The sequence below is a fragment of the Drosophila yakuba genome, chromosome 3L (assembly GCF_016746365.2).
Source record: "Drosophila yakuba strain Tai18E2 chromosome 3L, Prin_Dyak_Tai18E2_2.1, whole genome shotgun sequence".
NCBI classification, from domain to species: Eukaryota; Metazoa; Arthropoda; class Insecta; order Diptera; family Drosophilidae; genus Drosophila; species Drosophila yakuba.
The window spans coordinates 17961500-17988150 of NC_052529.2; the positions used below are offsets into that span (position 1 = coordinate 17961500).

The 26651-nt window shown below is 41.0% G+C and overlaps 1 protein-coding gene across 1 annotated transcript; it reads left to right on the forward strand.

Annotated features, from left to right (window-relative positions):
* The first annotated feature begins 4596 nt into the window (after positions 1-4596).
* Positions 4597-9826, forward strand: LOC120321458. Its single transcript, XM_039373976.2, has 2 exons — positions 4597-8894; positions 9611-9826. Exons 1-2 carry the CDS (start codon positions 4943-4945, stop codon positions 9685-9687), a joined length of 4029 nt encoding a protein of 1342 aa, XP_039229910.1. The 5' UTR covers positions 4597-4942; the 3' UTR covers positions 9688-9826.
* The last annotated feature ends 16825 nt before the right edge of the window (positions 9827-26651 follow it).

Here is a 26651-nt window from a genome sequence, read left to right on the forward strand (position 1 = left end):
GCAAACCTGATTTTGGGATAGGAGCATTTTGAGGTCTTTGCAATGGGAAGAGTTTGAAATAAAGGCGGAAATAGGAAAAATTCTGATCTGTATTACATAAAAAATGTATTTTTGTATAAAATGAAAAATGTAAAAGTGGAGTTAGTAAAAAATATACTTTTTGAGATGTTTTTGTTCAAGGAATTCTAGCACACGCTTAAACATTGTTATTTGTTTCTGAACTAGTTTGATAATTCCCTAACTGTTTCTAGTCCGAATAATATACTTATAATTGAGCCTTATTCCACCCCAAATTCATAAGACCCCGCTGAAACCTTAAATTGGAACTGGGAACATTTTTTAACGATTGAAAATGTTTCGTGATAGTGCGTGCATGTGCGTCTCCTTCTTGTTCCACGTGTATAATCATAAAAGGTAATAAGAGTAACGCGCTCGACGTTATCATTACCTAAGCCAGGAATTACCTACACCTCCGCCCCTCCAGCACATTATCATTAACAAGACGAGGCGGCATTAGAATAGAGCGAACGTAACCCAAATTATCTGCCACCAATGTCAGTCGCCATATAAATTCTCCACGCCCATTGCATCAATGCCAACTGGCTGACTTGACTGACACATTACTTAACTTCCGCTTCCTGGCATACCCACACATACGTACGTACGCTCTGAGCAAATACGAATACACCACTGCGGTCAAAATAATAGCAATAATGACACATTCGACGGAATGTTAATACTGCCTACTAGAACCTAGCAATATATTTTATTTGTTTCCATAGTGTTTTACACTAAGTTCTGTCAAAACTAAAGGAGATTTTTTTGTAGTGCGTGCTTTGCAGACATTGAAGCTTCCTGTTCAGTATGGCAAGGAGTACAACTTTCAGAGTTCTATTATTGTGGCCTCTACTGTATACACTAATGTAGATAATTTCACAGTTCTTTGGCCAGGGCCTCAGAACACGCACTTCTCGCATCCATTTTGGGCTGGTGAAGCGAGTGCCAAGGCGCCAAATGTCAGAGAAATTAAATTTAAACGCAACGCAACAATCCATCATCTGGTAATTACTGCGTCAACACGCCACGCACACACTCGTAGAAGCCCACACAGTTGCACAGACACAGACAAATGGAAGGGAGTCGGGGAGGTCCTAACCCTAGGACATCCACCCACACATCTGGAAAACCAGGCGGGATGATAATGACTTGACTTGTCATAGCTTCCGCCAAATTAAAGGGATTTGTGCATTAGGATTTTGGCAAGAGAGTTACTTCATTGGCAGAATTTCAGATTAAGCGATAATAGGCAGCACACGTGAGTCACGTATGTATGTTTCAAAAAAAGGATTTCATTAAAAATTTTTAAATAAAAAGGCTTTAACCTTTAGAAAATGACTTTTTGCAAACTTACATTGTAGATCAAAATTATTTCAAGATACATTGTAGGACAAAACAAGAGAGAACGCTATAGTCGAGTTCCCAGACTATCTGATACCCGTTACTAAGCTAGTGGAAGTGCAAAGGAGAAATTTCCACACTGACAGTTTTTGGTGCGGTAGCACCCCGCTGAGTAACGGGTATCAGATAGTCGAGAAACTCGACTACAGCGTTCTCTCTTGTTTTAAGTAAATTCAAAAATAAATAAATTTAAAAAATGTCAGTATCAAGATAGGTTTCAAGGACCAGTGGATTGCCAATTCTCAACCGCCCATCGATTAATAATTTATTTTTTCCGCGCCGGAGTTCCACGAATGCTGTTTCTTCGAGCGGCGGTATTTGCTCGGCAATTAAGTTCTTAGCCAACTCGAAGGCGGCAACTGTAATTGACAGTCTGCAATTTAGTTTTCAGCAACAAAAGACCGCGAAAGAGAGGGGCGTGGCCGTCCTGCTGAAGCCTCCCTAATGGAACACCGTCGATGGGGTGGCCTCTTGCTGAAAATCATGTATAAACACTTTTGGTTTTCCACACTCCACCTCCCCTAATTTTGCTCAGGGGTGGTTCCTGCGATCAACATATTGCCGCAGTTCCCTTGCCGCTCAGCGGGCGATCTACTCGCTCTTGGGCGGGCCAAAACTGTTGGTAGGCATTTGTTGTAGGTAAAATCATCACAAGGGTGCCGGCAAACAACAGTTGCGAAATTACTTTCAACTACAAGCGACAGCTTCTAATTATGCTGATGAACGATGGATGTGAGGCAAAAGGGTATTGCCAACTGCTGGGTGCCCTGAAAAAAGGCAGAGCCAAAAAATAGAGCTGATTAACGAGCTAAGCCGAAGGGATTATTGACATCCAGCCTGGGGCAGGGAATTTTCTATGTAACTACATTTATCAATGGAAAAGGCCAGAAAAAGTAAAAAGAAAGTTTACACTCGCACTTGAGATCAATGGAAGGGTTTATCAATCTGAAATCAATGTGGCATCAATGCCTGTGCCTTCGTATTACTTACTTTGTGATGGTAATGATTATCAGAATTTTATGGAAAAATATATATGAAATTGTAAATTAAAAGTGTTTCTGTTTTTAATGCCATTTAAACCATTTCCGACTGCGTGGCGCATGCTCATCCTATAATTCAGGCTCATGAATTATTCCTGATCTCTCATATCGTCAAACTTTTCGCAGAAACTCTCGCCAAATCCCACACAAATTTGTAGTGCATAAGCCCGACCGGCGAAGCCAAAGGACCACAACTCACCCAACTCATCCACCTTAACCCCACAGTGCCCGCGCCAGTTGAACCCACACGCAGCACAGCAGGACATGTGGCGTCGTACAAAACTTCTGGTAAATTATGAAATTATAAACATGCCCAGCATATCCAACTATATGCGATGAATGCGAACAACACCCAAGCACCCACAGCGAATGTCTGGCCGAGAAAAGTAATTTAATTGTCGCAAAAATGTCGAAAACAGCTTTAGTGCTCTGCATTAACATCGCCCGTAAACAAAAAACAAACCAGCCCGAGAAATAATAAGTGGAAATTATAATTACAAGTGCTCATATGCGGCAAAGCCCCAAATCAAGTCGAGTTGGATTGGAGTTACGTACTTCAGGCTTTGGACTACAAAATGATTTAAGTCGGCTCCTGTGCCCCAAAAAAGGAGTGAGCAGAATAATTTCAAGTTGACTTGAATTATTAATATGCGTCCAAGGTTGTTTATGACCGAGTGTCGGTTATACGATATTTAAATATTGCCATAAAATGTAGATGGCTTGTGAAACAAAGGTGTTCTGGTAATCACATTCGCTTAACTTTTTTTCAATCACGCGGTAATAAACTATATAATATTTATGTTATATATTTTTATACATTTTTAAATCTTAATATTTCGCTTTTAAAAAAACCTTTCTCCAACTTGTTTAACAAATTTCTTTATGCATATTCTTAAAAAACACAAAAACCAACATAAGTAAATTATGAAAACTGATTACATGCACCGGAAAACTCTTACAAAATTATACAAAAAATCTCTTCAACCTCCTTTGCAATTTGAGACCCCGCCAATTCTATGCCACAGGGAAATTTGCGTTTATTTGCCTGACAAATACAAGAACATGCCGCTCTTTGGGTATCTGGTTTGATATGAATTTTAATGGCCTTGTGCATGGTTGAAACGATTTATGATGCGCCACGCACGCGGTTAATTAGACACAGCAACGCAAAAAAAAATCAAAAAACAAAAACAGAATTGAGGCCACAGCTGAGATGGGGCGGAATCTGATGGGGATGGAGATGGGGATGGGCATGGTGATGGGGATGTTATCCTTTTCAATGTCACCCACACAGACTTCCCACACACATACTCGTGTACGTCGCATCATGTGTTTTATCTATGGCGCTCAGATTTCACATGGTAGGGGGAGTTGTTGGCTTGGTTAAGTTTCCACCCCGTTTTTGGGGCACTTTGCCCGCTCCTCCGCTCCCTAGAGTTGTTTCAACGTCAACTTGCCGCTTATATCATTTAATCTTTAATATCCTTTCTTAGCGTCGACTTTGGTCTTTTGGCGTTCGCCGCTGCTTTTGTTGCGTCCTATGTGACGTCTTGTCTTACCCATATCCACACAGATGGGGTGCAATTTATAGAAGTAAAGTTAATAAATATTTAAAATAGTATATTATAATTATTTATAAATATTATATATGTATAAGGTTTCGTATGTTTCATGTTTCCAATCACAGACGAAGAACATTATTTATTCGAACTTTTCCCATGATAAATAATAAAGTTATTAATATGAACAATACTAAAAACAAATATAATATAATCAAACAATAGTATAACAATATTAATTGTACAAGATTGATTGCTTTTTTTGCTGCTTAAACTCTCTTTAAAATAAAGATATTTTTTTACGTATGTACGGATTATGAGCGGAGTCACCCGGTGCTTCAGCTGTCTTAACAGCGGATTAACATTTTATATATCGATGCTAATTGAACTGAACTGTATTCTTTCTTTCTCTCTTGTAATTTGCGGTCATAGCGATCAGACGTGATTTTTGTATATGAAGAAATAAATGAAGTTAAATAGTGTATATATGATTCTTATTTGCGAACCCCATTACAATGATGTCAAAGCAGTGAGGCATCACAACTATACATTGGTGGCCCATGAGGGGAACCTTGCTCATAAGAATCATAATTAATAATTGCTAAAAGCTGTTTGGCAATTTTATCTTCGTGGTCGGCTTCATCCAGATAAATCACCGTGCCTACGTTTTCTATCGCGCTCGCTCTCATCACGACAGAGCAGTATACGCAAACATTCGCGCTCGCTCTCATCACGACAGAGCTAAGTCCCGTTGCCCTTCGATTCCGTTAGATTTGCCGGAATCTCTGCCAACTCAAAAAAAAAAACAAGACGTCAAAGAAGAACACCGATAACATACGAGCATTTGTGCATATTACATACAGTGGAGCAACGTCAGTATAAACAATGTCGAAATTTGATCAACTGGTGCGAGTTCAAACTGACCGCATTGAGTCTTTGAAGCGCTTGTTCAGTAATGTGAAAAAAGACTCGAGTGCGCGGAAAACGGAAATATATTTCGAAAAACGTTTGAATCAAATCGACGAGTTTAACAAAGAATTTCATCAGGCGCATCACACACTTATATGCATGGCAGAATACGAAGAAAGTGTGTATAAGCAACAAAATACAATCAGCCAATTCGAAGACCTGGGCATGGAAGTTTACTGTTTCGTGGCCGAAGAAAAGAAACGAATTTATCCAGGCACAGTGACGCACAACGAATCAGCTAACTCTACAATAACAACACATGTAGAGGAAGTACGGATACCACTGCCAAAATTACCAGTTCCGAAATTCTCTGGCAACTGCGCGGACTGGCCAAGTTTTCATGATGCATTTTTACGCTTAATTCACAATAATGAGCGTCTGGATAATATTCAAAGGTTCCATTTTTTAAAGGAAGCATTACCAGTAGGCCTGGACAACGACATTCGCCAAATCGCTTTAACTGAAGCAAACTATGAAGTCGCTTGGACCACACTTCTACAACGATATAACAACCCACGAATTGTGTTCGCCAGCCACATGAACATGCTCTACAACTTACCGAATCTTTCGAAAGAAAAATCTGCTGACATACGGTCTATGGTTAGCACAGTCAACGTCTGCATTGCCGCTTGCAATACCGTCAAGGCGCCACTACAGGGAGGAGATTTTTGGTTGACTCATTATCTAACAACCAAACTACCCAAAGACACTCACACAGCTTGGGAGCATCATCTGGGCAGCAAGATTGACGTTCCTTCATACAAAGATCTGCAACAGTTCCTCAATGATCGACTTGTTACGTTAGACGCTATTGAAAGCCGTAACGCGTGCAGCGGCATGAAACAGTCAAATGAAACTTCAGACGGTACTAAACGCGTGCGTGTGCACAGCGCCCACACCAGGTCGGGTGCTTCCGCGTCCGCTTGCTATCATTGTGGCAACTTACACATACTTCGAAGATGTCCGCAATTTCTTTCAATGGATTGCTACCAACGGAAGGAAGTGGCCAGCAAGGCAAAATTGTGTCTCAATTGCCTGGGAAAATCGCACACACAAGCAAGCTGCCCCAGCAACAAGAATTGTCTTCATTGTGGTCAACGTCATCACACGATGTTACATTTTCCAGCAACACAGCCAACGCTGATACCCTCCTCGACATCATGCCAAAGTTCAGCAGCCAGTTCAGATGCCAAGCCGACTCTACAGTGCATGTCAACTACAACTTCATCTATGACTCATCGAAAGGTACTACTAGCAACAGCTCGGGTTGTACTCAGTAACACACAGACAGGATGCCAGGCCACGGTAAACGCGCTTCTTGACCAAGGATCGGAAGCAACTATCATTTCGGAGCATGCTGTACAGTCTCTCCAGCTCTCCCGAAGCACAACTCGCACTTCAATCACCGGAGTCGGTCAAGATTCAGGACGACGCTGCAAATTCATCGTAAGTTGTTCGGTGCAAACAGCAACTAACCCAAATTTCTCGTTAAAGGTCGACGATGCTTATGTTTTGAACACGTTGACATCACACATGCCAAGTCAAAGTTTTCCAGCAGGAAACTGGAGTCATATCCATGGTCTCATGCTCGCAGACCCCTATTATTATAGATCCAAGCGAATCGATATCATTTTTGGAGCCGACCTTATGGCACAACTCTTGTTACCTGGAACTAAGATTGGCTTGCCAAACGAACCCATAGCGCAGAATACTCAACTCGGATGGGTTCTGTTAGGCAATGTTGGCAACACGCATATTACACGCCACATTCGATGTAATCATGCCATAATAAACTCCGAAGAGCTGCTTAAGGTATTTTGCGAGGTAGAATCAGTTCCAGAACGCCCAAAGCTCTCCAAAGAAGATCAATGGTGCGAGTCTTTCTTTAAGCAGACCCATCAACGTCAACCAGACGGCAGTTATCAAGTCCGTTTGCCATTCAAGAGGAACTTTGACCCCAGTATGACGCTCGGAAAATCTCATCAGATCGCCCTGAACAGATATCTTCAACTCGAAAGGCGCCTTCAAAGGGACCCAGACAAATGGATCAGATACTGCAAAGGAATTGAAGAATATTTTCAACTAGGTCAAATCACGTTGGCAGAGACGAGCGAAAACTCAACCATAACCACGGATTCCTACGGTCGGCATGTTGCATCATGCGTGCTACCACATCATGCAGTTTTCAAAGAAGAAAGCCTCACCACAAAACAACGTATCGTTTTTGACGCATCGGCCCGGACCTCAAATGGCAGATCGTTAAACGATGTACTATGTGTAGGTCCCACGCTGCAAAATGATCTGCCAGCCGTTCTCTTGAATTGGAGACAATATCAGTTTGTTTTCACTGCCGATATACAACGAATGTATCGCTGTATCAATGTCCACCCTGATGACACGCAGTACCAGAGGATTTTATGGCGGGCGGCGGATGGAGTCATCAAACAGCATTGCTTAACTACCGTCACGTTTGGAACAGCGTCTGCACCTTATACAGCTATAAGAGTCATCCATCAAATAGCTGAAGACACACAGACAAAATATCCTATGGCATCCAACGTTCTCAAAAATGAGATATATGTCGACGACATTCTCTCAGGCGATCATTCACAAGAGGCAGCAATACGGAAAAGTTTGCAAACTATGCTAGCTTTAAAATCCTCTGGCATGGAGCTACGAAAATGGGCTAGTAATGACCAGGATCTGATGGCAACGATACCTCTCGAGCATCGATGCAAGCAGACATCCCTCAGTTGGGACAATGCGGACACCATCAAAACACTGGGTATGTACTGGTTGCCCAAGCAAGATTGCTTCACTTATAAATTACTAGCAAATACTCCAGCCGGTATAACAAAACGAGAAATCCTATCGACCATAGCACGTTTATTTGATCCTCTTGGATTAATCGCTCCAGTTGTAATTTCAGCAAAGATTATATTGAAAGAAATCACACTAGCGAAGCAATATCGCGAGGACGGATCGAGTACATCACTGGATTGGGATGAGCCAGTTCCCAACACCATTGCCGTCAAATGGCAACAATTTCGACAGCAACTAATGAAGGTTAAGACGATCAAAATACCACGCAGCGTCAAATTTACGCCACTATTTAGTAGTGAGATACAACTGCACACCTTTTGCGATGGATCCTCCAGTGCTTACGCAGCAGCAGTGTATGCACGCACCCAACAGTCTGATGGGACTTTCTATACAACGCTCATCGTCGCAAAATCAAAAATTTCGCCAACCAAGCCGTTAACAATACCGCGCACTGAGCTATGCGGTGCAGTATTAGCTACCAAACTCACCAAATGGGTGCTGGAGAATAACCGATGGACCGATGCACATATATCTACCTTTTACTGGACCGATGCTACCATTGTTCTGCACTGGATTAAAGGAGACATTACTAGGTGGAAAACGTTTGTAGCCAACCGAGTGTCTTACATTCTCGACCACACCTCAGCGGCTCAGTGGCACCACATAGACACATCGGAAAACCCAGCAGATTGCGCAACCAGAGGCTTACCACCGAGCCAAATACCTGATATTTGGTGGCACGGCCCATCCTGGCTATGCAAACCACACAATATTTGGCCAAACACGCAATCACAATTGCTCAATCCAGAAGAACGGGATCTGGAGGCCAAATCCATAAAAATTAGAGCCTTCACTACCTTGTCAGACACAAAGGATTCTATTATTGACCGATTCTCGTCGTATACAAAACTGCTACGTGTCACGGCATACATGTTACGATTCTGCCACAATGCTCATGCTCGAGCACAACGAAGTCACGGATCACTCTCTCCTGACGAGCTGGATGAGGCCCTGTGCTGCATAGCTCGCCTTGCACAATCCGATACATTTCACGCCGACATCCAAGCGCTTAAAAGGAACAAGCCGTTACCACCCCGTAGCACACTTTCAAATCTTACACCGTTTCTTGACAACAATATCTTGAGGATTCGTGGCCGTCTCAAGCATTCAAATCTCTCTTTTTCTCGAAAACATCCAATTATATTACCTCATTGTCACCTATTTACAGATTTGGTAATTCAACACTCTCATCAGCTCACTCTACATGGCGGCGCTCAATTAACACTGGCTCACATACGCTACAAATTCTGGATTCCCAGAGGCAGACAAGCAGTCAGGCGAATCATCCGGAAATGCGTCACATGTTTTAAGGTAGCTCCAGTCGTAGCGAAGCAATTGATGGGTGACTTGCCATTACATCGAGTCAACCCCCCAACTCGTCCGTTCATTACAACAGGAGTTGACTACACTGGTGCGATTGAACTTCAAGCCGCGCGTGTACGAGGATCAACCACCTACAAAGGCTATGTAGCCATTTTTATATGCTTAGCAACCAAGGCGGTCCACTTGGAAGCCGTCACTGGACTTTCAACAGAGCACTTCCTGCAAGCATTTACGCGATTCACCGGACGTCGAGGACAAGTTCAACATATGTATAGTGATAACGGCACAAATTTTGTTGGCGCGAGTACATCGCTTAACCAGCCCATCACTTGCAAGGCAGCCCTAAACGAATCGACATGTCAACATGGGACAAGGTGGCATTTCACACCTCCATATTCTCCCAATTTTGGTGGCATCTGGGAGGCAAACGTGAAAGCAATGAAGCATCATCTTAAACGGATCGTCGGCAGCCACAAGCAGACGTATGAGGAGCTTACTACAGTTTTGATCAGGATTGAAGCATGTTTGAACTCACGTCCACTTTGCCCGCTAACCGCCGACCCTGACGATTTAGAAGTACTAACTCCAGCACATTTCTTAATTGGTGACGCACTACTGGCACCGCCACAAGGTCGGCCGAATAATAAGCCTTTGCGTGAACTATTTCTCGCACAACAACACATGACGCGACAATTCTGGTCTCAATGGTCTCGTGATTGGTTATCACACTTGCAAACTCGGCCAAAGTGGTGCCAAATCAAAGATAATCTTAGCATCAACGACTTAGTCATTATAAAGGATGATAATCTACCACCAGCTAAATGGACTATAGGCCGAGTCGTCGAACTGCACCCTGGATCGGACTCGCTAGTCAGAGTGGTTACATTAAAGACGAAATCTGGCATTCAAAAGAGGTCAATCACAAAGCTTTGTCCACTTCCGATTTCAACATAATTATGATCAACACACGGATCAAGAATCACAAGGAGCCTTCATGCTGGACGACGCATTGGCGGGCGGCATGTACGGATTATGAGCGGAGTCACCCGGTGCTTCAGCTGTCTTAACAGCGGATTAACATTTTATATATCGATGCTAATTGAACTGAACTGTATTCTTTCTTTCTCTCTTGTAATTTGCGGTCATAGCGATCAGACGTGATTTTTGTATATGAAGAAATAAATGAAGTTAAATAGTGTATATATGATTCTTATTTGCGAACCCCATTACAATGATGTCAAAGCAGTGAGGCATCACAACTATACAACGTATAAATTATAATAATATTAAATGAGGGATTCTATTTACTTCACTGAAACTGTACTGTGGAGCAAGCCGCTGTGTTTTTGGTGGGCTTCAAGAAAGTCGTGCCTAGATTTATCACTTGCCAGAGTTATACATGGGTGTGTTGTCTTTTTCTGCCTTACTCCATGGCCACATGGCTTGGTATGCTCTGATTCCCATCTTCATCTCGCATTGTCGAGAATCGGTTTGTGTGTTTTGTGTTTGTGGCATTAACGGGGAGCAGCCAAAATATCTTTATGCCTCATAAGTTTAATTTGGCGCAAATTGTTTTTATTTGCCCAGTCGCCAAGAGCCATACAGCAACAAAAACGGCCACAAAAACATTCGCCCAAAAAAATAGGGATTGGTCTGTGCCACTGAGTGGGAAAGAGACGTGGATACAGGGACTAGGGTTGCCACATGCATGTGTGAAGCGGCAAAATGGCCGCCATGGCTTTCGTCTTTTCGGCTACATTCTGGCATTGCTACAAATTCTTTTTGAATGTCATTAGTATAATTGAAAAAGCCATTGGCAAAAGGCCAACAAACCTCAAAAAAGAGTAACATCGACAAAAACAACAAGCAAACCAAAAACTAACTGCAAAACGTGGCCGATGCGACACGCGAAATCCAATAAAAATTTTTGTACAATTTTTTCCGCTTCGTGTTTGTTGCCGTTGTCCTGGAAAGTTTAGCGGCTTTAGCCGGCTTGATAAAACGACAGCCGCAACAAAAACAAGCTGGCAAAAAGGATACCCAACGGATACCGAAGAGTCCCACATACATACATGTGCATAAATTTAGAAGTTGACATCGAGCAAATGTACATGAGATATTGCTTGGAATAACTATCAGCATGAGTTATAGAGTGTACATCTATGTGGAGTTGTTTATGCCGAGATTGCACCGACACGATATGCAAAATATCGAAAAGTAGAATGTCTAGCCGGTAGAAAAGGCTGGAAAATTTCAGAAGTTTAAGCAAGAAATACATTTAGCTTAACGTTTTGCTATACCTTCGTTTATAATGCATACGGTTTGGAAAGGAGTAATTGAACGTAAATGGGGTATTGAAAATCAAATTACCCAAATAAATACACTAAAAAGAAAGTAAAACATATTTATTTTGTTTGAGTTTTGTTTAACTATTAAGCTGGTCGAGCGTGAACATTCTTATGTGCTCTGTTTTCTTAATTGCAAGTCCTTTGATTATTCGTATTTATGGGCCGTTTGATTTCCGAATGTTTCGCATTCACCTCTCGCTCTGAATTACCTCTTAAAGTGCCAAGGACTTTTGCATTAAAGACGTACATAAATCCCAATTGATTTGTGGACCTAAGTAAAATGTCTGCCAGATCTTACCTCGTTTTGGAAGGCCAGTCGTATGTAAACAAAAGAATGTATAGATCGACATTGTTTCTCCACTTGTTTTCAATATTTTGCAACTTCAAAAAGGATGAATGGAAATAAATAGCATTTTCTGATAAGAAAATATGTGATGGACAGCAGGGCGAGAAGAGAGAGAGTGGGGCAAGGTTGGAAAAACTAATACATTTTAACCCAAATATGCGAGACATGAAAAGCAAAGAGCTTCGATTGCTTCCGCCTGCATCCTTGATTTTCCTTTTCCAAGGCATCCTCTCCAGGTTTTTGCCATAATATTATTAGAGAGAAATTTTATGTAAATAGTTAGATACAAGTTTATTACGCTCTTTATCAATTGATTTGATCTTAAGCACTCTTGTGTATATTTATTACACAGACTACGCAAGGAAGCTGCACGGAAATCACAGTACAGAGTAGCACTTCCGGCGACCCCGTAATTTCCTCCCGCTCTTATGGCCCAAAAATGTTATGTAAGTTCAATAAAAAGAGTGCAGACTATCGCTATCTGTCCCAGTCTCTCCCTCTTGTACTTGTATGCAATGTATCGTCTTTCGCAAAGCTCTTAACTGATTGTTTGTCTTGCCAAATGCCTCTCTTTCCCGCTTTCTCCACAACTTCTCTTTGGCTACTTGGCAAAATATTTCCCAACTATTTTCTATATTAGAAAACACAATCCACACTGGGCACACACAAAGGTGCAACTATGTATGGAGTCTCAGTGCTCCTTGTTGATATTTATTTGAATCTTGACTGTCTCCTACAATCCGGGAACCAAAGCCGTACACAAAAATACAGGTAAAGAAATGGAGTGCTGATTACGATAACTATTTCAGTTAAGTAAATATTTCTCAGTGTCTTAACATACCGATATTCCTAAAAAAGATTATAATATATGATTAATATTTTTAGAACTCTATTTACTACTTTATAGTTTATTTATAAAATTTCCAAAAATGAAATGGTATCGAAAACTAATCTGCTGTTGCATGCTATTTATTAATTTATATCATGTCATTTTTTTCCTACGTGCACATGTTTATCTTGTCTACATGTGTGTGAGATTTCCAGGCTCCCCTCTACCAAAAAGCGAATTTCATTTGAAATTGAACTTGTTTTTGCGCCAATAAATTGTATAGCCAAAGTATTTTGATTGCGTTCGAGTAGGTTATCCCCAGCCCCACTTCCCAACCAAGGACCTGTGCTCCTGTGTATTTCCGGCTCACAGATGGAACAACAAGAAAAACTAAAAACCTAAATGCCGAGGCAATAGGCTAAAGTAAATCAACAGTAAAAGCAACCAAGCAAGTAAATGGAAGTAAAGGCAGCCTCGTATGAGGTTAGCAAGTTTAACTAAAAGTTGTTCTGTCTTATTTTTTGTTTGGCTCCTTCATTCGTTTTATTAGTGCCAGGGATATGGAGAGTAAAACTCGCCTGAGCAATTCAAATAAATGCCACCATTTATTTGTCGGGGGCGTCAAAGGAAAAGTTAATGTACTAATTTCTCAATTGCGAATAGCCAAAATAGTCGAACACGAAGAAGAACTAGATGGAAATTCCAATAAAAGGGAACATTCGCTACACTTCAGAGGCTAAATATAAGTTTATCAAGTATTTCGTAACTTGCAAAGTCGAAGGCGCCTTTCGCTTTGAGCACGAAAACTGCATTGTTATTAAAATTGCGGCGCAATTATAAGTTTATTCAATTAAACTGTGCTGATAAATCAAAGTCCGTTTAATACCCATTCAATTAAGCCATCCAGCAAACTTTGCTATCTGCACAAAATAACCAATTGAACTCTTTATAATTCAGCAAATCCTAAATACCCATAAATACCCTTACGCCGCCCCTCTCCCTTTCCCTTTCCCTGCGAAAGTTGTGTGCATCAGGAAAAGTTTTCTGCTTGTGGCTTTAAAACTAAACAGCGCACTTATCTTATTGAGCAGCAGCATCCTCAAACCCGTAGCCATCATCATCATCATTATCGTCATGCAGAGCCACATCGAAAACTACGCCAAAAACTATAAGGAAAGAGCAACATTGAAGAAAACTCGCCAAAACTTGGCCCCGAAGTAGATCCAAAAGCGACTTTCGATGGTAGAAGGAGTGCAGTCCGGGCCATAATAATACTCATTTACAGCATTACCGCATTTTGAAGGACCAAACCGAAAGGCAGGACCTTCGTTTAGGGCTGACTCTTCGATTGGTATGCTTGGCTTTTACGCTTTGTTGGTCTGGTGCAAACAAACAAATCAACTTTGGATAATTATTGCACATCAATCGTTGCCCCAGACCCTCTGCACTGTTAAAAAAAGCGCCTGAAACTGAATTTAAACTGCCACATAAAATTCTAGAAGCTTTCAGATAATTCTTGATATAATGCTATAGAAGCCGTCTCTTTTAATTGCCGTTTGATGAAAACACTAATTGTCAAAAGAAAAGTTATTTTTCGCGTGTACTAGTCCAAGTTCCTGCTGGAACAAAACAAGCAGGCTGGCAAAGGATGGTAAGGGATGGCAAAGGACCGTAGAGGATGCTGAGGAGAATAGGGTCAGGGGCAGCACTTTCAAGTTTTGCCTTCCGTCGAGTTGAGTTGCACTGCAGCAGAGCAAATGCCCCGAGGTGATTTCCTATTTGCCTCTCTTTCCACGCCCCTCCCTCCGTCTCTTTCGCCTTTGGGTTCCATCACTTGTGCATTGGCGAAAAGTTTTCGGTGCGGTTTTTGCGTACATTTGTCTGATTTGGCAGTCATCATCAGAGGCTGGCAGAACACTCGCTCCTCAGTGCCCACTGCCCATCAGAGATGTCTGGATGTCAGAGACAAAAACGGATAGATCGATCAAAACTGTGGCAATGGAAGCAAGAATCATGCGAGCTGCAAAAACTGCTCACATGGTACAATAGATGCGTTTTTGGGGACCTAAAATACAATTTTCCAAGCTTAAAATGAATTTTTTCTTAAAACTACATGGTAAGGATTCAAATGAGGTAAATTTTTTATATGAAATTTCAAAAAATGGCTAGAATGGGCGGCAGTCTCACGCACCCTTTTCAGCATATCCCTTTCCCCAAGGACATCCCTTTCACCGGCACACCATTGCCATCGCCATCGCCATCACCATCTCAATCGCCATCAGCAGGAGCAAAGCATCGACGATGTCCTAGTTGGTCGACATGTCCATGTCATCTCTCCATTGAAATCGTTACGAGCTGTTTCCGTTTCGTTTACAAATTTTCGTGCGGCAATAACCGCAATAGTGCCGCCTCTTTCGCCCGCTTTCCCCGTCTCTTTCTGGCGCTGATTGTAGCTATATGGACGAACTTTAACTAATGCAATGCTGCAGAAATGGCACATCATTTGAGACTATTCGCATTTGGCCATAACTCGTACTGTTAACTTTTACAGCAATGGCATGTAATTGGTAAAACGAAGTCATCGAATGTTTGTCAATCGGAGTATTGCTTTTCGAATGGGTCATGATGTTTCTAGCTGGAAATAGAACGATGTGAATTGTTAGTAAAAGAAAAAGTGCAGAACTGACATTTCCAAAACTAACAGTAGCCTTTCATGTTTCAAAACACTTGTAGTTTAAGAACATACTTTTAATGACACCCAGGAAACAAAATATTTTAATAATTACACAATAGGCTTTTACTTTATATTAAGTTGTCAACTTAATACATTTTTGGGAAACTAAAATGTCGGCACTCCAAAGGTTTAATATTATTATGTCTAAAGTTTTTTTTGAGTTTCCTTCCGCAGCAACATGCTGGGCAACATTTTTCATTCCCTTTATGTTGAAACATGTTTAAATAAATTACATGCCCGCTGCAAACCAAGTTAAAACTTTCCCCTGTGACCCACAAACCAAATCAAAAATTAAACGAAAATACAAAAGCAGAAACCGAAACAGTAAAAAGCCGAAAACAAAACTTTGATCTAGTTGCTAAACTATTTAAGTAAAGGCAGCTCTCAACCTCTGACCGAGAGCAGAATGAAAACCAGAGCTCAAACGCACGTCTCTAGTTTATTAAATTTGCGGCAACACTTGGCACCAGCAAAAAGGGGGGTCACAGGGGTCGCTGGTTGCGGATCCGGGGTTTGGGGACTGGGGGTCATGAGAGATTCCAGGGACGGGGTGGCTGAGTGGGGAGCGGGAGGCACACTTTGGATGCTTAGCGGACTGCCCCTGACATTTCTGCGGCTCGACTCAGAGTCATAAAATGATTGCATGCTCTACATAACAAAGCACACACAGGCACACGCTGGGATAAACGTATATAAAATATATATACTTGCAAAACACTTAGTGGCAGGTAGAGCTGTAGAAGCACTGTTCAAAATGGGAAACTATTTATGAGAAATGTAATATATTTACTTTAATATTGCTTATTAAATATATGTATTTACTTAATTAATGCCATTACTGGAGATTTAAAACTATCTTTGAAAGAAAACTGATTATTCACCCATTATTAAGCATTCCCCAAAAGTATGCAATACTTTTTGAACATCTGCAATTTTGAGTAAGTCCTTCATTGTAAAGTAAATGTCCTTATTCCATCATTGAAAAGTAAATACCTTAAATGGGTGAATCTTTATTGTGTTGTTTTAAAGCAGCTATTTTTCGAAAATCTAGCGCTTTGTATTTTTCAAAGTTCACTCCCCAACTAGTTCCTTTTTATATTCATTTCGCACAGTGCATGAGCTGAGGCTGTTTCAGGCCTTGCCCAAAAACTCCCAGGCGTCACCATAAACATTACCAAAGCCAACGTCATCAGCACCATCATCATGATCATAGTTCTACCGACCATTAATGATAACATGCCGTTCCTCCCCGATTTCCCCACCCCCTTCCTGCGCTGTGTGTGTGGCAAATATGAAATTTATAGTTTTATGATGACTGCTGAGTGTGCCACTGCCAACGCCTTTTACGGCTTCTGGGTTCAACTAAGCTTTACGAGCCAGCACAACCAGCACAGCCAGCCAGCCGAGGCAGCGAACTAGGAGAAGAATCTGCCCTCCGATACCTCATTCCCCCCTCATGACCCCCAAACCATTCCCCACATCGCCCCCGCCCCCTGTTTTTCCACCCTCGCCACCTAGTGGCATAAATAAAATCATACAACTTGGTTCTTTCGCTCGCCTCCACGTTTATTTCCGCCTACTTGGGCGCCATTGCCATTGCCGTTGCCGATTGCTGTTGCAGCTTCCCCCTGCAGCACGCCCCTGTATCAAAAATAAACCCCCTTTTAGTCGTTCCACTGCATCAACATCTACTGCCTTCTTTTCTTGCTCAGTGCACCTAAAGAAATCTCAGGGTCTTCATTTGAAATTGGAAAATTGACACCAATATGAGTTAGGAATTTAATACTGCAGTACATTCTTTTAACTTCTTTAAAAGCAGGATTTTTTATGAGTAATAGAATAATAATTTTTTCTCATGTTTCCTTGTAACTATTGTGGTATTTAATAGTTCAATATATTAAATAAGAAAGCAATAAATAGAATCTTAAATATATATGAATATATCATTTTTATGTGTTTATTGAATGATGGAAAATTGGTTTAAGTGTGGCAAGCCAAGCCAAAGTTGAAGTTTTATGGCTGAAAGGAAGGAGTAGACCATGGTGCTGCATGCCGCAAATATGTTTTTGATTATTATGACTCTTCGAGATTATGCAATTTTATGAATATGAATGGTTTATGTGCAGGTATGGCGCGAAAAATGAATTGCGTTTCCACAGCTTAGTAGAGTTCGGTTCGGTTTGGTTTGGTTTGGCACGGCTTGGCTTCCTCTGGCTGAGTTGAGTTTGGCTTGGTTTTTCCACTCTGCCATGTCCTGGCCGATGATGATAACGATGTTTTGATATTCCCATATATTCGAGACGGAGTGAGTGGGATAAAAGGAATTTATAAAGTCGCTAGGACGGCTCCACTTCGTTGGCTGTTTGTGCCTTTAAGCAGATTTCGAATTTAAATCTAATTCTCCACTCTCGACACTGTCATCTGGCATGAGTGACGCATCCTCTCAGAGTGACAGATCCACACCAGGACACTAAAGGATATGGGGGCAGCAATGATGGGGGCGGCCATCCTAGTGCCAAGCAACAAAGTATGGAGTGAGTGGCTCTGATGGAGCTGCTATAATGTCAACGGCATGGCCATCGGGATTGGAATAGAGGCGAATGCGGGTAATTGATTCGGTTACGCAGACGTCCAGATGAGCTACTTGTCCGAAAGAGATTTCCAAATGGGATGCCATGTCCATTTGCTTAAAAAATAACAATTAACGTTCTAAATGAATGTTGGTTTCGATTAAACAATGTAATTTGTAAATGGAAACTTTGCTCTATTTTTCCATTTCGGCGTAGGCTTTACATTTAATACTAGCAAAGTTTGAGATACATTCATATGGTGCCTACATCGTGGAAAATAATTATGTATACATTGAACCTGCTAGAATAGACTTGTTTTAGTCTTGAATCTTGCTTTAAAGACCATAAAGTTGAAAGTAGTAAGCTGTGCTTTAGTGAAATCTCATACCCTACCCATAAGCTGGTACCCTTCCCTAAACACTTCAATCGCCCCTCTCCATTCACCCCATTTCACGCACACCAAATACAAACAAACCAAACCAGATGATAACAAAAACGAAGGCAAGAAAAAAATGCCAGCAAAATGACTGCAATCTGTCGTCTCAACGTTGATGACATTTTGAGTGAATGAACCAACGGACGAGCCTACTCTACCCGCTCCCTGTTATCAAACCTTGTCCCCCCGCCCTCTTGAAAAAACAGCCCTCCGTTCCCCGGGCTGTCCTGTTTTTTAACAAATTGGTGTGATCCCAGAGTGACGCGTCATATTCGCAGACACTTTAGCAGGACCCCAGGATCAGGAGGAGAAAAGCAGGAGCACACTTGAAAAAGTGTGGATAAGTTGTAAAATTGTTGTTCCCAGGTTTCAGCGTATATGCATAAATTATTAATTCACATACAAAATATTCTTATTTATTCAAATCTAGTTTCATCAAAAATACTTAAGAAACATTAGGGTGTATCAAGGAAACCTGAATGAATTTCTTTTAATTTACAATAGCCTAGGAGCACACCACGTAAGGTAGATCCTTTTTATTCCCCATTATTCCCCACTTATAAATCAAGACATATCCTGATTTATGTGGCATGCCCAATTTGATGTAAAAGCAAGCCCATTTTCTTTCAGTGGCTTTACTGAAGGGACGCCGACTGATAGAGCGACAGCAGAGAAATTGCAAACGAGTTGAGTCGTTGAGCCAAAAAACCAAAACATACGCAGCATTTATAAGGCAGCCAACAATGAATGCCCCTCCGAGGCCCCTCGCCCATCCCCCCAAAAGGGGCGTTAGAGGTTTCCGAGGGGGTGTGGCATATTGTTAACGCCCACTCAACTCTATGCCATTTTGTATTGATGGCCTGTCTGCCGCACAGCTTTTATATAAAGCCTCCCAGAGATTCCGCTTTGATATGGGGAGATGGAGGGTCGCAGCCTTTGGCATCGTATTTCGGTTTCAATTTGTTGTTTTTTTCTGGTTGTTCTGGTTGGGGTGAACAAATCACTAAACAAAAAGCCCACAATGCAGTTAAAGGCAACGCTGGAGATAAAGAAAGTGCGAAAAATCACCAACGAAATGCTGGCACTGAAAATGATTATACCCAAATACCCTTTAAAGGCGCATATTCAGTTGGGCTTGGAAATGAAAATTTAATAGTGCAATTATGGTTTATAAGTATTTTTTTGTTCCATTAGTTTCAAAAATTTCTTAAATCTTTTTTGATACTATATACTCAATAAGACACAAATATAATTCAACATAAGATTTTCATTGCACATTAAGTGAAAAGTTAATTCAAATTAAGAGATCAATGAGAACTTATAGACTATTTTCGTCACTTTATAAAAACTCCAACATGGAAGGAAAATGTTTGTGTGGCTGGAAAATAAGGCGTCTATTTCCGTCAACAAAACACTGAAGGGAAATTGCTGTAAATTTAATCCGCTTGTGTGTGTGTGTGTGTTTTGTGAGCATTTTTGCGGGCCGGTTCGCTTTTGTTGCTCTGACTCTTTCTGCTGCACACTCTCACACTCGCCGTCTCTTTCGCCGCCAATTTGCACGCGCAAAGTGCGCCATCTAGCGTCGTTTATGCGCACATTTGGCTCACATCAATTTGCGGTGCAGACATTAGCCTTTGCATTTTTTATTAAACGACACCGCGCGACATACCGGGCGTATGCGTAATGCGGTTGCTCGCTGCGTTGACGCTGCTGCCGATTCTGATGATGCTGATGATTGTGATGATGCTGATGATTGTGATGATTTCGATGTCGGGGGCAAAAGGGCACAATATTAATTGTCACACATGCCTCTCCTTCCGCAAAGCCCTCTTCTATACTTACAACCGGAATATGTGTACTTGGCATACGCATGTATATATTGCATACATATATATTGTGACAGTGGAGCCAAGCAAACAGTGTTAATTTGGGCGATGCTCAAGTTATAAAAGCAATTTATGCATTGTGTGGTTAGAACATATCGAGCATTCATTAGAAAAGCAAAAACTTGTAAATTAAATTCAATTAAAGTTTTGTTCTCATTATGCACCTGATTAGTCAATTGTTGGTCATCAACTCCTTGGTTATTTGATCATTTTAAATTCAAGCTAAGGTAAGGTATTAATTAACATCTGAAATGTGCAGTTCTTGACAGTCCACTGTGTCATCAGTATCCTTCTCGTCCGCATCTGTGATGCGTCTTTTTGTCTTTGATTAGCCGCAGACATCGGTGGACTGAGGCTGAAGCTGGTGCCTCGACATGAAGTCAGCTCATTGGAGAAATTACATTTACATATTAAAATATGCCAAATGCAAAAGCCAGACACGGCCATAGGTCGCCTTTGGGGCATGGGGGCTCAGGGGGAATCGCAGGCCAGGCACTTCGGATAGCCCTTGGTCGGTTTCCCAGCCCGCCATGTGGTTTCCCTTTGTTGCTGTTGTTGTTATTATTCATAGGCTATATGCCACTATATGCTTTTCCCGTACGAAGCGATCGTCCTTTGCGAGGCGCCGGTCCAATGTCTAGTCGTGCATCTGGCCAAAAGGAAAGCAAACAGGCGGGCAGTGCAGTCTATTGCAGTTTCCTGGTGGTGGGACAGGAAAGTTAATGCTAGGCAAACAATTAAAAAGCTGATTAATACTTAACGGTTAATACTAAAGAACATTTTAAAATGTATTCACAAACAGATGATATAGGTATATACGTTATTCAAATTAGCTGAAATAAACTCACATTTCATTTAAACTGACAAAACGTAAGTAAAATAAATACTATTAAAACGTTAATAAATATTCAAAAAAGATCACCAATTCCACTTGGGTAAAATATATGTAGGTTGAACCTTAAAAATAGTTACCATAAACTATTAAGCGTTGAAACATCTCTGATTTGTAAGTGAAAGCACTGTGAAATGCTAGCATTTTATAAACCATTTGCACAGCTAAACTAACCAATTGTCCCTCGCATGTGCATTTTGCTATTTTGTTCCAGCTACCGACTATTGCGCATATTATGCAAAATAGTTTATGCAAATATTGCAAAAAAGAATTAATTTATTTGACTTGCATGCTAATTTACGAGCCAATAAATGCATGCAACAAAGTGAGGGCTGCGGAGAAACGGGGCTATTGTTAATTTATTGGTATTTCCCCCTGATTGCTGGTCAACTTGCAGCCCTCGTTTTCGGATTACCACCACCGACATGTGCAGACACATTTTAAATTTAAGCCCGGCCGGCCAGCCAAACAGAGGCCCAAACAAAAATGTATTGTAGAAAATTATAACGCATTGGCCCCGAAAAATCAACAGCTGCCATCCCACAAAAACCAAACAAACCGCATGTCCATGGCCCCCCGGAAAGTCCACCCACCACCCCCCACCCCCCTGGGAATTCTAACTGAGTTGGCTGACCGAACGTCTAAACGGCATTGACCGCATAAGAGTTGGGCGGAATACTGAGGGCGGAGGGGGCTACCAATTTAAAAATTTCCGCAGCCGCCAAAAAATCAAAGTTGAGAAGCATCCAAGCGTTTGGACGGCGTTCCGTAGGCGGTCAACCGATGGGCGGGGATTTTTTGGGGCTATGGCAAAAATCAACATCCCTTCCTGGCCGGCCATGAAATGTGGTTTTCGAACTGAACCACCATTTGAAATTAAAACGAGGCTTCCAACCGTAGCTTAACACTACAGCGGATATTGTTGAAAACTCCACTTGAAACGGGTTAACAAATCGGTTTTGCAAGCTATAGGAATGAGTGCGTTTCAGGCAACTTGAGAACAAGTGTATTTTAGCTTGAGACCATTTGCAAGCTTTTGCTTCGACTTAAAACTTGTATAAATGAAATTAAGCAACAAGTAAAAATGTACTCTAAATTTATTTTAATACTAGATTTTTAATGATTTTTAAATAAAATCCTAAAATTTCTTTATTAGTTGTCTAATACTTTTATTTTTACTATCCCAAGTTGTAAATAAATATTTTTTCCATGAACTGTTAGCCAGTTTCCACCATTTGCGTTGCACAACAACGGTCGAAAAAAACCAAAACTTAATTACTGAAAATTTATATCGGTGTGCTAAACCCCTTTTGCGGTTGATGCCGAACTGCTTCTTCGCTGGCTGGAAATGTACATGTGCCACGCCCCCTCGACAGCCGCCCACATTCGCGGTCCTCTATTCAGCAAATTGTTTACAATTGTCAAACAGGCTGGGCACGGTTTTTGCGGTCAGCGCAGCTTTTAATAAGGTGAAAAATGGCGAGCACAAATGTCGTCGGGGTTCAAAGCACCTCTCTTTCACGCCGCGCTGTTGCCGTCTCTTTCGCACGCCATCTTTCGCAGGGTTTTTGTTTAATGCTGCATAATTTTAGGCGTTAAAAAAACAGCTGCAAAAGCAACAGCAGAAGCGGGAACAACAACAGCAAAATGAAATTGCCGGTGTTTGTGCTTTCGTAACGCCCTCATCAAATATTCAAACGGTGGCCGGGCTGTCCCTTGCAAACACGCACACACAACGGACCAACACTGAGAGAAAATAGCACTCAGTTGGGTGCTTCAGCCTTAAAAATACTTGCACAAAATACTGCTTTTAAGACTTTATATGAAAGAAAGCGTCTGCAAATACGTTGAGCTATATTCAGATATTTAAATGAAACTCTGCTGTTCATTCAGGAATACTTTTAAAACCTTTAAAAGTTAAATTTGAACAATTGTATATAAACTAACTATAGTTAAATTAATCTAAGCAGTAAGCTTTAAAAATTTGTTAATATTTTCCACACTTTTCCCCGTGCAATACACACACACAACGAATGAATAGCCGGGTAAAAAAACGGCGTCAACAAAAGCCATCATAACAATTAATTTTGAAAACACGTGTAGATTGCTTTTTGCGGTTAGCAGCAGGACATTCTCGGCCCGAAAGGGGCGTGGCCGAAAGGGGGAGAACAAGCGGTCTAAAAATGCCAACGCGCGACATCTCGACCTCTCGCATGGGTGGGCAATCATAAAACACTTTAAGCATGTTTTCCTGCTAGTTTATTAGTGTAAAACCCCTTTTCTGTCCAGCCAGACCGCCCCTCAATCCTCTTGATTCAATGTCAGCGGAAGTGTCCACTTTCTGATGCTCTGCGAGCAGGAAAAGGATACTCGGACGATTGCCGGTAAACCTAGAATGGAAATGAAATTCATAAAAATGTTGTCGAACCTGGAAATCCGAAAGAAATCCTTCCGGCTGTGTTATCTTCATTACTCAATGGAGAGCTTGGATGTCTTTCCATCGGTTAATTGACAAGCAAATGCTCAAGTCATATTAGCTGGCTTAATATACATAACATATACATAACTAATGAAAATTTCGGAATAATTAAAATTTTTCTAATATACATAACAATATGCATATGTGGGTGCCTTAAGATTTCACAGAAATTATAGAGTCTATCAATTTATCAATTTGTGCTTGAAATTGAGGTTGAAGACATTTGGTTTCACATGTCGCGAATTAACTCAATCAATTAATAATAATTATTTGAGTCAATATAATTTCATAAATAGTAATGACACAAATACTAACGTTCCTCTATATAACCTTAGATTACATTATCTTAAATTCATATATACAACTCTAAATCCAATAAAACAGAGATTCCTCAGTTTCTTGTTAGCATTTTATATATATTTTTGTATTATAAAAAAGTTAATAATATTCCTTTGCTTCTTGTTAAAGAGTGTTTAACATTTGCCAAAAGAAATTTATTTAAGATACTACTACTACTATTTATAAAGTACCCTGTTCAGACCGCCTGTGGCTGCTAGCCTACGACTTTTGTCGGGCTGGAAAATGCTTCAATGGGATTTTCTCCGCCTTTGACGTCTGGCCATGGCATCGATGACTCCCACTTTGAAATTTATTATAATTTCCTTTTTGCCCCCGCTGCTTTTTCTATGTTTGCTAAATAATTAATTCGTGTTGTTCTTTCTGCACATTCGCTCGAGTTGGGCTAAATAATTTTTCGGCACATATTATGGCCTATTGAAATAATTTGCATAACATGGCCAAAGGCTATGGAATGGACAAACAGCATATGCTGGCAGACAGACGGAATAGGCCAGACATCCCAGAAGGGGCCACACATTCCAGACAGACGCTGTGGTCCTCCGGTTCTTCAGTTCTCCAGTTCTCCAGTCCTCCAGTCCTCCAGTTCTCCAGTTCTACGGCCTTTCAGCCAGCTGCTTGAGGCATTCCGGCGGAGGCCACAAAGTCAACGGCTACGTATAATTTATATGCAAATACACACGGTCCAAGTCCGAGCACATAGGCCAAACACACATATAAACAAAACAAGGAAGAAGAGTGGCGCCATATGTGACTCGAAAGCCACACACCCTGTAACATTATATATCCTTATAATCAGAAACACAATTCTTAGTTATAAGATCTTTTATTTTATTTAACTTCTGCATATTTTGTTGGTTCACTATTTTTTTTTAAGATATTATTTAGAAGTGCTTTATAAAACTTATGAAACCCTTGGTATTCTTCAAGTGCAGGATGAAAAAAGAAGCCTGGAAGGGGTTATGGCATTACAAGGAGTCGCCCAACTATGACTCCGAATGTCTATTAAAATTTATTCGAGCGTAAGTACTGGCAAGCGAGAACTGAAAGCTGAAATCATGTTTAGCTCACTCTCACAGAAATGGAAAATATATGCAGAAACAGGTGGAAAAGGGGTGGGAGGGTACAGGGTACTGGGGAATCAACTAAATGCTAAATAATCAAATGTACGCAGGCAAGGTACACGCAGTAAAAGAAGGTCGACAGCAACCGAAGGAATATGAATGCCATAAAGCGGCGGGAGGTTGAAAACTTTTAATTGCGAGTTAAGAGAAATAAAATCAATGTGTCTTATAAAGTCAATGAAAAGATGTTCTATGCATGTACCATTTTAGCTTTCAGTTCATTTCCTATCCCAATTCGGAATTACAAATTGGTGTTTTAAGTTTAAAGGTGTTGGGAAAAGCAGACAATCTCAGAACAGTTTTACTTCAATTACGTCCAAAGTATCATAAAAGGAGTTTGATATTAACGTGCCCACAATATACTATAGCATATTTAACATTTTTTAAATCCGAACCCTGGCCAACTCCTTGATTAACCCCCTTGCAGCAAAAGGCAACCACAACAAAGTGTTGTTGCCTTCCTGCCAAGGAGAGTTAGGTGCTAAACGGGGCATGGCGAGGCTCAGTTGAGAACTGTTCAGCTCAGCTTCTTCGTGGCTTAGGAGTCTGTGCCACAGCATGTTAACTAGAACACTGAAAAAAATTAATTAAAGTTATTCAATTTTATAAGATGTGCTGATGTGCTAGTAAAAGCATCAAAATTTCGCAAATTTATTAATAAAAGGAATGCTATAAATCCAATGGTTTTAAATTAGTGATGAAGGTGTCTAGAAGTATGCTGCAATTATTTTAATAGCCCAAATCTAACATACAAACAGTTTTTGTTTACTGTGCAGGTAAATGTTCCTGCCACTGCATATATATTTGCATGAACATCTCCACGTTTTTGTTCGCTTGTCAGGGGGGAACAAAAGCTGGACAGCCGTGGATGGCCGGGGATACAACTTTGTAAGTAGTTTAATTAAATTAATAAAACTTAAAGCTCGGCGAAAGAGGGCATCGCGCTGGGAGGGCAAACCTCTGACAGGCTGAAGTCGGGCGTGGATAAGGCGAGTCCTTCAAAAGTCGCGCAGGACACTCGCATAAAAGTTGACTTTTACTTGTTGGAAGGCTGCTGAGGTGATGGAATCCGAGGCTGAGGACAGCTGAAGACGGCAAACAAATGCAAGCAATGACGGGTAAAGTGCTCGTTGCGTATTTTAATTTGGTTTAAAAACATTGTTTCGCACAAATCCCTCAAGTATACGTCATTCCACCTCTGACGTCACGTCACTTCGTCGAGTAACTTTTCATTCTGGTTGCCTTGTTCTCACTCAGGCCTTCTGTTTTCATACTCTAGCCGAGGGAACTATGACTTTTACCTCCATTTTGTAATTGAAACTATATTAAAGTAGGCTGAGAAAGAGGAAAAAAGTTTGATAATAGATGTAAATAGAATTTACATACAAAATGGTTTTAGACGGAACGATTTTTTTTAA

Bases quoted from the DNA above. Each gene is read 5' to 3' on its own strand.
- LOC120321458 (XM_039373976.2), top strand. From the start codon at position 4,943: ATGTCGAAATTTGATCAACTGGTGCGAGTTCAAACTGACCGCATTGAG. The intron at 8,895-9,610 runs CATTTCACGCCG...GGGACAAGGTGG, and splicing joins TCGCCTTGCACAATCCGATA to CATTTCACACCTCCATATTC.